Source organism: Orbicella franksi, chromosome 14 (assembly GCF_964199315.1).
Source record: "Orbicella franksi chromosome 14, jaOrbFran1.1, whole genome shotgun sequence".
Lineage (NCBI taxonomy): Eukaryota > Metazoa > Cnidaria > Anthozoa > Scleractinia > Merulinidae > Orbicella > Orbicella franksi.
The window spans coordinates 16808143-16820271 of NC_138158.1; the positions used below are offsets into that span (position 1 = coordinate 16808143).

Below are 12129 nucleotides of genomic sequence, written 5' to 3' on the forward strand. Positions count from 1 at the left end.
CAGATCTTGTAAGTAATCTCGTTTTTCCTTTCTATTTTTTGCTGTTTTTCGTATTGTTGTATTTTCAGTTTATTTAAGTTTAAGTTCGTATTTATTAATTTATGTATTTGTTATTTTGGTTTTAAGTGAATCGTTGGAATTAAAGACGAATTCGAAGCGCACATGAGTGTTATTTGCAAATAATATAACTAACAGATACAATACTACTACTGTTACTAATACACTATTCTAACATCTAACGAAAGCAAAGATGAGCGAAAAAAATATACGGACATGAAAAATTAAGTTAGAGCTGTTCAATGAAAAGAAGAAGCTAAATGTTATTCAATTAAATATCACTTGCTTCGCTCGCGTACTACGTCATCCGCAGGTACATGTTTACATTTGGATTTCAGTTTAATTTTCGACAGATAACAGATAGTTTTTCAGCTGGAAGCCGTTAACAGTTAGTGGTTATCGATATGCTGCTATTCTGGTGTTCCTGGTTTAAGTAGAGGGTCAATAAACTTGATTTGGTCACAGCAGGAAAATTTTGCTTTCATTTTAGTCGTGTACTTACACGGTAGCGTAGTTGATTGTGTCATTGTCAACTCAAGTGCGCGCATGGCGCTTAAACCACGCCTTGCATGATGTGTAGAACGTGTGCGCACTAACAAAAGTAGGCACCGTCCTTAATAAGAGTTTTTACAGCATGAAGCAACTACAAGAATCACAAATACTCGCCCTGAGTGGGAAGGTAGTCTATTGTAGGTAATCCCCCTGCATTTTTTAGACTGTTCTCACAGTTCATCAATTGTCAAGAATTCAGGGGTGTAGACAAGCATCATAGGAGAAGAGCGCCGTCTCTAGAAACACAACACAATGGCTTGGCCAGTGCTCAAAACAAGACTGATCGATCCGAGCTGTCACTCTGCTGACCATTATGCCATCACGTCTCTCAGCAGCACTGAACGTGCACTCTAGTCTCTTAACTAGTAACTTTGAGATGACAAGCTATTTAGCTCTCATGTGAGCACGAAAAGCTTTTTTTCACAGATGGGAGTTGTAGTATTGTATTTTAGGACTGGGCTTAGGCCCATTGCATGCTGGGCCAACGCAGGCCCGGTTACCGTTGTCGTTGTAGTTTCATAGCTAGTATGACAGTCATAGTTTATTTAAGGAGTTCCTGACAGAGTATATTGATTGCATGGAACGAATGTTAATTGAAAAGAAAAAAGTAGTTACTTACTATCCTGGTCTGTTCTCACAACAATATTAGGATCACTAGATGGTCCATCTCCTTTCACAGTAGATGCAAAAACTGTAATATTGTAGTTGACGAACTCCTTTAGACCGGTCAATTCCTTTTCACTTTCTTCAGCACCAGCTGGAACAATGTTATTGTCATTCTGTGTTTGTGAGTGGTAAGTAATGGTGTAACCCGTGATGATACCATTCTGTTGATCAGCTGGAACTTCATCCCACATGACTAAGATGCTGGTTGAGCTGCGAACCTGTCCTTTCACATTTTGTGGAGCACCATCAGGTTCTGATGTAAAAGTTCAAAACAAGCTAGCCGCTTAGCATGATTGGTTGGTTGAGCTTTCGTACATATATGTGTAAATGTTGTGAGGGCAGTTATTAACAGTCTTCTTCTTTAGTGGTTATCATAATCATTTTGTATGTTCCTGTCTATTTTAATTACTTAATCTGTATACCAACAAGGTACAAGGTAACATGTCACACTACGAAATTATTACTTTACGAAATTAATAATAATAATAATAATAATAATAATAACAAACACTAATAATACTTATTATAGCTACATTTTTCTAGGGCGCATTTCCCAACTCGATCAAATTGCGCCTAACAGCAAATAACTAACTAAATGAAATAGAACAAAATACCTAACTAACCAACCTTCTAACTAACTAAAATAACTGACTAATTTATCACTTAAGAAAAATAACAGACTAATTAACTAATTAATAGATGATATTTGCAGTGTTAGACCAGGGGTTTGTACACGTAAGAGGGACACCACTAGAAAATGAAATCGCATTACATGTATCTCTAACAAACGCCTCTTAACAGATGTCAGCAACTACCGGCGCCTTACAAACGACTTTTCCTCGACGGAAACGAAACCGACAAACGAACTTCTAGCAGACCGACTTAATTTAACAATAGACGGACCAAAATCCGATTAATTTAACAAACGATAGACGGATCGAAACCGACCAACGACTGATGACAAACTTTACTCGAGTTTTTTAGCCAATACCATCATGGCTAGACTGACCAATCACGTTCAACGGACTAGACTTATAACATCATCGACTGACAAACACTATTCACTTGACTCTGAAGATGACTTTCGCTCAGGTTGTAGAAACGCCAGTCACCAACAACAGTTCTTTTCAGAACTACCCTCACCCGGACGATCACACTATACGAACGTAATTAACCTTTAGTACCGTGTCACCGTCCACGGCTTGAATCCGTTAATGATGAGACCGTGAATTATGTTTGTTAACAATTGCCTCCTCTCTATCATATACGTGTTACTCTAGTACATGCTTCAGAAACGATACGCCAGTAGTGATTTTGAAACCATTGCTCTATCAAAATTCGTAATGATCTAACAAGATACAGTTGTCAGCAATCCTACAAAATCAAATCCTACCTTATTATGGAATGTTTGAGAAAAAAAGGAAAAACACTGCGCGTTCATGACTTGATTATCCGAAACAAAATTTTCCAAAGTTACGAAACATGTTGACGAAGCGGAAGAGAATTTTTTTTCCTATTTACAAGTAGCACGAAGAAGTAGCTTATTTTAACGCCAAATAAGAAATTGTAGCCGTCGCGATTGTCTCAAAGGATCTCATCCTGACAATTGAAAACCTACCAGATTTTAAAAACTTTTCGCCACATTTAAACCGCGGGTCATAGGAAAATAAAGAAGATTACGTGATAGGAATTTTGACCTTCAACAGTTCATTTTCCAAACCATATTCAGTCAGGCTTACGGGAACAAAACCACAACGATATCCCCAAACGCCTAGTACATTTTGACTCCAGGGAAGTCATGTTGACGCGTTAACACCAAATTGCATGGGTAAGAAGGATCAGTTTTTTAAGGAACATCTTCAAGCTTTATCCACTGACCTGGTTAGTAACCGAAGAGTTCCAAACTTGTACGATATCAGTATACGCTTGGGTATTGTGGCAATATTTCTCTCTCTCGCTTTCTCTCACTTGTACTTAAAAATTTAATAAACATTGCTCAGCGTTCTGAGAACCCTGAGCTAGCAAATCCGTTACCTCTTAAATCGAACAAACCTGAGAAAGATAGGAGGGTGAAGGAAAACCTACAGCAAATACTACCACAATATTAAAATTGAAATAAAACCAATAACTATGTACCAACTGAAAACAATAAATAGCGTTTTCCACGCAGTTTGATCGGCTACTACCCAAACCTCGGGTTAGTGTGTAGCAAAATGGATTGCGGGTATTTGATCCTACCAGCTTGGTATACACAAAAACAGTCGGTGTCGGTGGTTAGTGAGGGGGTTTATAACTTTCCTTCTGTTTCACGGAACATTCTCCAACCGGTTCAGCTCTTTTTTGCTTTGTTTATTTAAGACGGAAAATCTTATCAGTTTTTTTTTCTTGTAACTGTCTGTTTTGTAACTTCTGTTTATTAAGTCGACACTTTACAAAATACTCAAAACTCTGAACCAAAACCTCACCCAAACTCGAAACACCTCTAGCCTGCGTACCAAGCGTTACCGTACGAAGAGCTTTTTCCACATTCTGGCCCCGTGCAAACTGGGCTTCGTACGGGAACGCTAAAAAAAACTTCCAACTAATTCGCATGATGATCTATAATTCGATTTAAGAACAACTAACATAAAGCAACAAGTATTCCTTCAAAAATTTGACGCCACACAGACAGTCACAGAAAGAACAGCTCACTTTTCATGAAAACATACTTATATATATTATCGCTGTACATTTTACAATAAATTCACTGTATTCTTGAGTGTTTCACTACAGTGAGAGAATCAGTCATAACACCCACAGACAAAATTACTTACTCACTACCAAGTTACCAAAACATCCCCAAAAAAACCTGATAAAAATAAATTACTTACTATCTTGGTCTGTTCTAACAACAATAACAGGATCACTGGCTGGTCCATCTCCTTTCACAGTAAATGCAAACACTGTGATATTGTAGTTGACATACTCCTTTAGACCGGTCAATTCCTTTTGACGATCTTCACGACCAGCTGAAACACTGTTATTGTCATTCTCTGTTTGTGACTGGTAAGTAATGTTGTAACCCGTGATGATACCATTCTGTTGTTCAGCTGGAACGTCACCCCACGTGACTAAGATGCTGTTTGAGCTGCTGTTCCATCCTTGTACATTTCGTGGAGCACCAGCAGGTTCTGATAGACAAGTCCGAGACAAGATTTTTGTGAGCCAATAATGCAAGCTAACAAGAATTATGTTTTGTTTTAGTTATATATTTCCTTTTTTCTATCATATGTCATAACATTTTTGAGACAATTGCTTTGACGTAAATAAAACACAATCTTGAAAAGAACGTGTTTAACTGAAAGACTTCTTAAGGTGTCTGGACACAGTTTTTTCTCCATACTAAGCATTTTCAACCAGCTTTTTTTCTCTTACTTTGATCGGATTAATCTCAAAATTACACTAGTTATCGGAAACATATTGAAGCTTAATACTATAAAATAAGTTGTTTATGATATTCAATACTTCCGTGGAAATTATAGACAAAACAATATTCAAAATCAGTAACGCTTGAATTTTGCGCAAGAAAGATCCAGGCTTGCTTTAAAAGAGCTAATACCAGTATCTTAAATTCAAAAAATTCTGTATGCTTGATTTCGAATTAATTGAAACATTTCAAACTATATTGAATTTTTGGAATAACTCCTTGCATAGTTCTTGTACGGCTTACTCCTAGACTTTCATGGTCAATTCAATTAGGTGACGTAAAGAGTAAAGCCTAGGCAATAGCCTGCGAACGCAGGCGTATTTCTGGCTGTCGCTTGTCTCCGCCAAAAAATAACGTCTGCGAACCCGAGCCAGGAAACGATTTTTGTGACGTATGACTTTTGTTTCTCCTTGGCCAATCAGATTCCATGATAGAATGAAACTCGAGTGCTCCTCTCAGCTAATACCTCGTGCAGTAGTTCTGGGGCTACTTAAGCTAAACTGTGATTGGCTTAAAATTCATACGGGTTAACCCGAAAATTGGGAGAAATTTTCCATCCAATGAACTTGATAAAAAAAAAAAACGTCTGTGTTTTCACAGAGTTCTTCTAAGCCCTTGTAATGTTTTAGTTGTTGCATTCTTCTTTTCTTTTGATTTGCGAGCAGGATGCAAGATTCGATTTCAGTGAATTTATCTGGTTGTGTAAGCGAGAATTATAGCAGTTGACAATTCGACTTTGTGTAGTAAGTACACCTATAGTTCAGTGTTACGTAAAGAAAAATTAAGCTTTGTTTCGCAAGAGAATTTTTTAATTACAGTCGCTATAAAAATTGTTGGTTCCAAAATAGCGCTTAATGGTGAAACTGTCAAGTGAAATGTATTCCAAGCGTTCTTCCCAAGGTAGCGCAATACTTGGAATAATAACACGACGCATGAGTGAAAAATGATTTAGACAAAAAACAAACGAATAAACCTTGGAATGAAGCGAAATAATGACGTCATTCCCTCTTCGCGTCTTGACCTTTCGCAAGACAAGAAATAGAAATGGCAGATGCTGGTGGTAAAAAAGGTAAAGCGTGCAGAGAAAAGCAGTTTCCACCCGGGGAGGGCAGTCGATAAAATTCGCTGTTGGAAAACCGTTCGTCGATATCCGTTATCGGTTTCATCGATTGATGTATGGAAATCAATGGTTACAACCGATTTCGGTCACATTTAACAATACTTTCTGAGGGGTTCTCCATAAGTTCTGGCGACCGGTGAAAATTGTAATACATTCCGAGTCAATGATTTCTATTCCGGATTAAGGTCAATCAAACGCACCATAAAACAAGTGATGCCGTGAAAAATAATATTAAGACCCATTAGGGACGCTTGGTTAGTATTCTACTTACTATCCTGGTCTGTTCTAACAACAATTGGGTAACTGGCTGGTCCATCTCCTTTCACAGTAGATGCAAACACTGTGATATTGTAGTTGACGTACTCCTTTAGATTTGTCAATTCCGTCTGACGAACAGAGCCATTTACTTGAACATTTCCATCGTCATTCTCTGTTTGTGACTTGAAAGTAATGTTGTAACCCGTGATGATACCATTCTGTTGATCAGCTGGAACTGCATCCCACGTGACTAAGATGCTGGTTGAGCTAATGTTCTGTCCTTTCACATTTTGTGGAGTACCATCAGGTTCTGATAGACAAGTCCAAAACAAGATTTTTGTAAGCCAATAATGCAAGCTAAAAAGAATAAATTTTATGTTTTGTCTAAGCTATATATTTCCTTTTTTTTGTATCATAACATTTTTGCGTCAACTGCTTTGACGTAAATAAAAAGCAATCTTGAAGAAAACGTGTTTAAAGAGCCTTCCTAAGTTGTCTGGATACAGTTTTTTTTCTGGACCATGCTTAGCATTTTAAATCACCTAGTTATCGGAAATATATTGACGTTCCCAAAGGCCTCCTTATAGTTAACCCAATACTTTTTGTTTAATAAATTAAGACACCTTTACTTCAGCATCAATTCTGAATTTCATATCCTTATATTAATGGTGTGTCAAAGTACACAGAAAAGCAACGGGAATAATGCAATGTATGTCTTCAGAAAATACTTTGTACGGTTTTTAAAGCTATTAATTACGATCACGCTCCTAAAAGCATAAAAAAGTTATTAGATTTTAGGTCAATACCACAACCTACGGACTAAAAACGTGGCGCTAACCAGCGCCAAAGCCATGGAACCTGCTACTATGTTCACACAGAGCCATTAGAAACTTTAAGGCCTTCTAAAACAGAATAAAAAAATGACCTTGTGGGCCTTTTAACCAAACTTTGTACTTATTGTTACTTATATGATTATCGTTTTTTTTTTTTTTTTTTTTTTTTTTTTTTTTGTTAACAAGGAATCATTTTAGATTTTATCTCGTGATCCTGACTTGAACATTTTAAAAACTTTTGCTCATACAGTGGAACCCCGCCTTACGGTCAACCCGTTGATACAGTCACCTCGCTGTTACGGCCACTTTTTTTGTGCCGGCGAAACGGCCATAACTACTGTACAAAAAAAGGAGTTTTACCAAATCTACAGTAGTTGAAAAAGTGGCAAAAAATATGGACAAGGCAGTAAAAGATGTATTATGACCATTAGTGACAGAAAAGTATAGACCATATTTATTTTATTTGGTCGAAAGTTCAAAGCTACTGTGCCAAGGACAAGGAACTCTACCAAGGCTGCTGTGAAAATTGAGAAACCAAGAAAATAAAGAGGCGGTAAAAAATCTATTTCGACTGCTAGAGATAGAATATTACTGACTTAAATTACATTTCGAAAATCACAAAATGGCCCTGAAGCAACTTCCATCAATGCAGACTAAAAGTTAAGAACTCCTCTAGACTCCAAGTTTTAAATTCAAGATTACCCATTGGTAAAACCGAGAAAAATATCGAAATAGCGGTAAAAGGATTCAAAATGCTTGTAAAGAAGAGAGACTAGTAAATTAGCCGTGTTACCTTCTTTGTTGATTTAAGGCTTCAAGAGAACACAGACAAAGCACATACATAACTTAATAGAAGTCTTTTTAATTAAGACCATGTGCACGGTACACACACAAAAGCGGAGCCCCTCATCAATAACAGGAGGGAGGTCATGGGTTTGATTCCTAACTGGGACTCAGATTTTTTCGTTGTCCAACGCTCGTGTCATGTTGATCGATTCACCTCTCACGTTTCATTACTGAGCTTAAAATTCACCGTCTTTATTCACTTTACTTATCACTACTTACGATGACTTCAACAGTGCTGATCCTAGCAGTATGCAGGACGCATGTCACATATAAACTCAGTTAAATGACCTTGCTCTCCATGAGTTCTCGTAGCTCAGTGGATGGAGCGCCTGCCTGGTGTTCGGGAGATCATGGGTTCGATTCCTGTCGGGGACTCAGATTTTTTCTTTGTCTCACACTCCTGTCATGTTGATCAATTCACCTTTCACATGGTTAAAATCTTTACATGCCCTTTAAACGTAGTCCTGGAACCATTTCTTCAGGCAAACATTTCTACATACTTAGTGCCCATCACTACTATTAAAGGGCATGGTCAGAGAGGGTTCAGCTTCTTCAACAGGTTGGGAATTAATAGGGTAATCGATCTTCCTCTGAGGTTGTTCACTATATCTCTTCGGCAGGTTAACATATGTCTGATTAATACTTAGTAGTGATGACTCGTAAGTCTTCACCAGGTGACTTATGTTTCTTCTGATTACTGTAGCTTCACAATTTCTCCTTGTCGGTTGATGACGGCCTCATACACACCGTGTCGCCAAACTGTAGGCCAGCTAACACCGCGTCGTCGTCGCCGTCGTCATCGCCGTCTTCGTCGATCACATGCTCTCTTAACGCCACATGGTTGGCGGAGCCAGCGAAAGGAACCAAAGGGTGTGTTGAATGAAGGTTGTCAGATATGGTGACTCCTTGATAAAAAAAAAAAATTCACCCACCTACCTTTTCCAAGACAACACTATAGTTTTTCAAATCCAATCTTAGCCTAGAACACTAGGTGTGGTTTGCAACTTGTCATTCATAAAGCTAACAGTTTCAGATTCAGCAATGTCAGACACCCTTACCTTGATAAAGTTCAGTTGTGACATGTTTAAGCAGCTTAGAGTGGCCTGACATCCTCATCAATAACAAAGAAATTAACGTGTTTTCTTATCTCACCCCTGGTATATCTGAGAGAGAATTTTCCAAGAAGATCCATTATAGATCCAGTATGCATCTTGAACGTTGCAGATGTTTTCTTCGAAAACAAATCTTTGGAATTATTCTAGATGAGTGAAAATTATTTCGAGTAGTAATGGTGGCTCATGTGGGCCGTAACCAATCAGGAGCCGAGAAAGACAATAGGCTTGTTTGGGGAATAATGGATGCTATTGTTCTCCGAATCCAAGATGGCGCTATTTTATTTTCAGGCAATCCGGAGCCGAATTAAAAATTCAAGATGGTGGCGCCCACGAAAGTCGGCCATGTTGGAAAACGGCCCACCAGCCTCGACGGAGGACCTGGGATTGGTCTCACGGATTTCCATGGCAACAAAAATCACACCAGGGTCACGCAAAAATGTCATGCAGCTTCAAACTCGATACTTACAGTGTCCTGTGGTCCTAAACGACAGACATCCGTCCGGCAAGCGGCCATGATGAAGACTGAGAGACTTGGGTTCCACTGCAGGTTAGATAGGGTGGTGCAAAGCATGGTGGGATGATGACCTCATCAGGAACCAATCAGAGAATAGATGAAATCAGCCTACATCAGTATAGACCCATTTATTTCGCTTTCATGTTCGGATTTTAATGAGATGCATCCAACTGTGACTCATGAAAATTCGTCTTCATCTGGCAAGGGTGTCACGCATCACGCAAAATTCATTTTAAAAACAAAGATTATATTCTCCAAAAGTCTTGATGTTACAAACTAGGTCGTGTTCTGAGTGACCAACCTCCATACACTGTTTACAAACAAGGTATGTGCGTGCTGACGAAGGGGGAGAGAGTGTGTCTTGTTAGATGAATGTTATTTTCTCAGAATAAAATAATGTTACCATTGATCATGGCTCTTAGGACATGTGGTGGCTCCTAAAAGAGCCGTTTTTGTTTTGATGTTTTACTTACTGCTCAATAATTGAACGCAGACATAGTCTCTTCCTGTTCGCAACTCTCTTCTGAAGAACCATCTCTTTAGAGTGCCCGATATGTTTCTCCGGCACTCTTGCCATGAAGTTTTGATTTCAACAAATCTTCATCTCCTTTAATCTCACTCCCTCACTAATCTTCGGTGACGGCATACCAGCAACCAAAGAGTTATTGATAAGAAAGGGATCTCTCTCCACTTCCAAAAGCACTTGTGAAATGAAAGCGTCGAGCTCTTTGTCACACTCCATCATCAACATGAGTTGTTATACTCAAAAATAAAAAATGCTGAAGTATTTATACCCTTCAGCGCGTAGCGCATAATCAAATTGCCGTGCGCTTTGTTGTCCCTAGGGCTATTCAAAATGCCCCGCGCCTTAAAAGCGTCAATGAATAAGTGTACCTACCATCCCAGGTCGGTAGGGTGCTTACTAAAGCATATTAAGACTTATTAAGCAGTCTTTTGAACCGTATTGTCATCAAATGGTATAAAAATCCTTGCTGAACAAAAGACATTCAACTCGTGTATTGACAAGCTTAGTCATGCCTAGCAGTGCTGAGAAATCTAGAGAAAGAGTGAAGAAATGGAGGAAAGAAAATCCAGAAAAGTACAAAGAATAGAGGAAACGATACAGAACAAAACATGCAAAAGTCAGACATGAAAAACTGAAGAAGTGGCGAGAAGAACATTCTGACGTTCGCAAGGTCCAGAAGGAACGTGAGAAAAGTGTGAGAAGGACGAAATCGAAAGAAGAGTTGGAATGTTCAGACGAAACTGAGCTATTACCAATTATAAACTTTGACTGCGATGAGGCAATAGCCTCAGAGCAGCAACAGCAGGATTTAGAAGACTTGTATGCAGTAATTGGATCAGAACTGGAGCATGATTTAGTAGCTGATTTTGATCTGTCTTTACTTGATGTGTAAACAAGGCCATGAAACAAAAACGGCTCCTTTAGGAGCCACCACATGTCCTAAAAGCAATGATCAATGATGACAATCTCATATTCTAAGACCGTAACAAATCTGGTGTGTGGTCGGTGGTTTCTCTTCCGACTCTTTAAAATTCCTGGCTATTGGCAGTCACATTGATGTCAGTAAAGAATATTCTCCTCCTCTCCCACCTCCTCCTCCTCCTCCTCCTCTACCAACTCCTCCTCCACCCCCTCACCTCCCCCTCACCCTCCTCCTCCTCTCCCACCTTTTCATCCTCCTCCTCCTCTTCGACCTCCTCCTCTTCTTTCTCCTCCTCGTCCTTTTCCTCCACCACCTCCTCCTCCTCCTCTTCCTCCTCCTCCTTCTCCTCCACCTCCTCTTCCACCTCTTCCTCTTCTTCCTCCTCCTCCTCCACGTCCTCTTCCACCTCTTCCTCTGCTTCCTCCTCCTCCTCCTCCTCCTCCTCCACGTCCTCTTCCACCTCTTCCTCTGCTTCCTCCTCCTCCTCCTCCACCACCTCCTCCTCCTCCTCTTCCTCCTCCTCCACCCCCTCACCTACCCCTCCCCCTCCTCTCCCACCTTTTCATCCTCCTCCTCCTTCACCTCCTCCACCTCCTCCTCTTCTTTCTCCTCCTCCTTTTCCACCACCATCTCCTCCTCCTCTTCCTCCTCGTCCTCCTTCTCCTCCACCTCCTCTTCCACCTCTTCCTCTTCTTCCTCCTCCTCCTCCACCACCACCTCCTCCACCACCTCCTCCTCCTCCTCTTCCTCCTCGTCCTCCTCGTCTTCCACCTCCTCTTCCACCTCTTCCTCTTCTTCCTCCTCCTTCTCCTCCTGCACCACCTCCTCCTCCTCCTCTTCCTCCTGCTCCTCCCTCACCCCCTCACCTACCCCTCCTCCTCCTCTCCCACCTTTTCATCCTCCTCCTCTTCCACCTCCTCCACCTCCTCCTCTTCTTTTCCTCCGCCCCCTCCTCCTCCTTCTCCTCGACCTCCTCTTCCACCTCTTCCTCTTCTTCCTCCTCCTCCTCCACCACCTCCTCTTCTTCTTCTTTCTCCTCCTCCTCCTCCTCCACCTCTTCCACCTCCTCCTCCTCCTGAAGTCCTTTGTTTTCCCTTTCTTCCATGATCGTAACGATCAACTAAATCATCAATAATTATTTGCCAAGAATAAAAATAATGCTTCAATTGCTTTAATTCATTTGAAGTAAGGAGTCTCTAAGCAAAAAATGTCCTTATCGTGCCGTTATTGCCAGAGACTCTTTATGCCAAAGAT

At 40.1% G+C, this 12129-nt stretch overlaps 1 protein-coding gene across 1 annotated transcript in view; it reads right to left on the reverse strand.

Moving 5' to 3' along the window:
- The window catches only part of LOC145467313 (uncharacterized), a 152889-nt gene that overhangs the window by 10982 nt on the left and 129778 nt on the right, over positions 1 to 12129 (reverse strand). The window contains exons 31-32 of the mRNA XM_081450853.1: positions 4146 to 4445; positions 1229 to 1528 (exon numbers count right to left, since the gene is read on the reverse strand). Coding sequence (XP_081306979.1) covers positions 1229 to 1528; positions 4146 to 4445 — 600 coding nt within the window. The remainder of the gene's footprint in view (positions 1 to 1228; positions 1529 to 4145; positions 4446 to 12129) is intronic.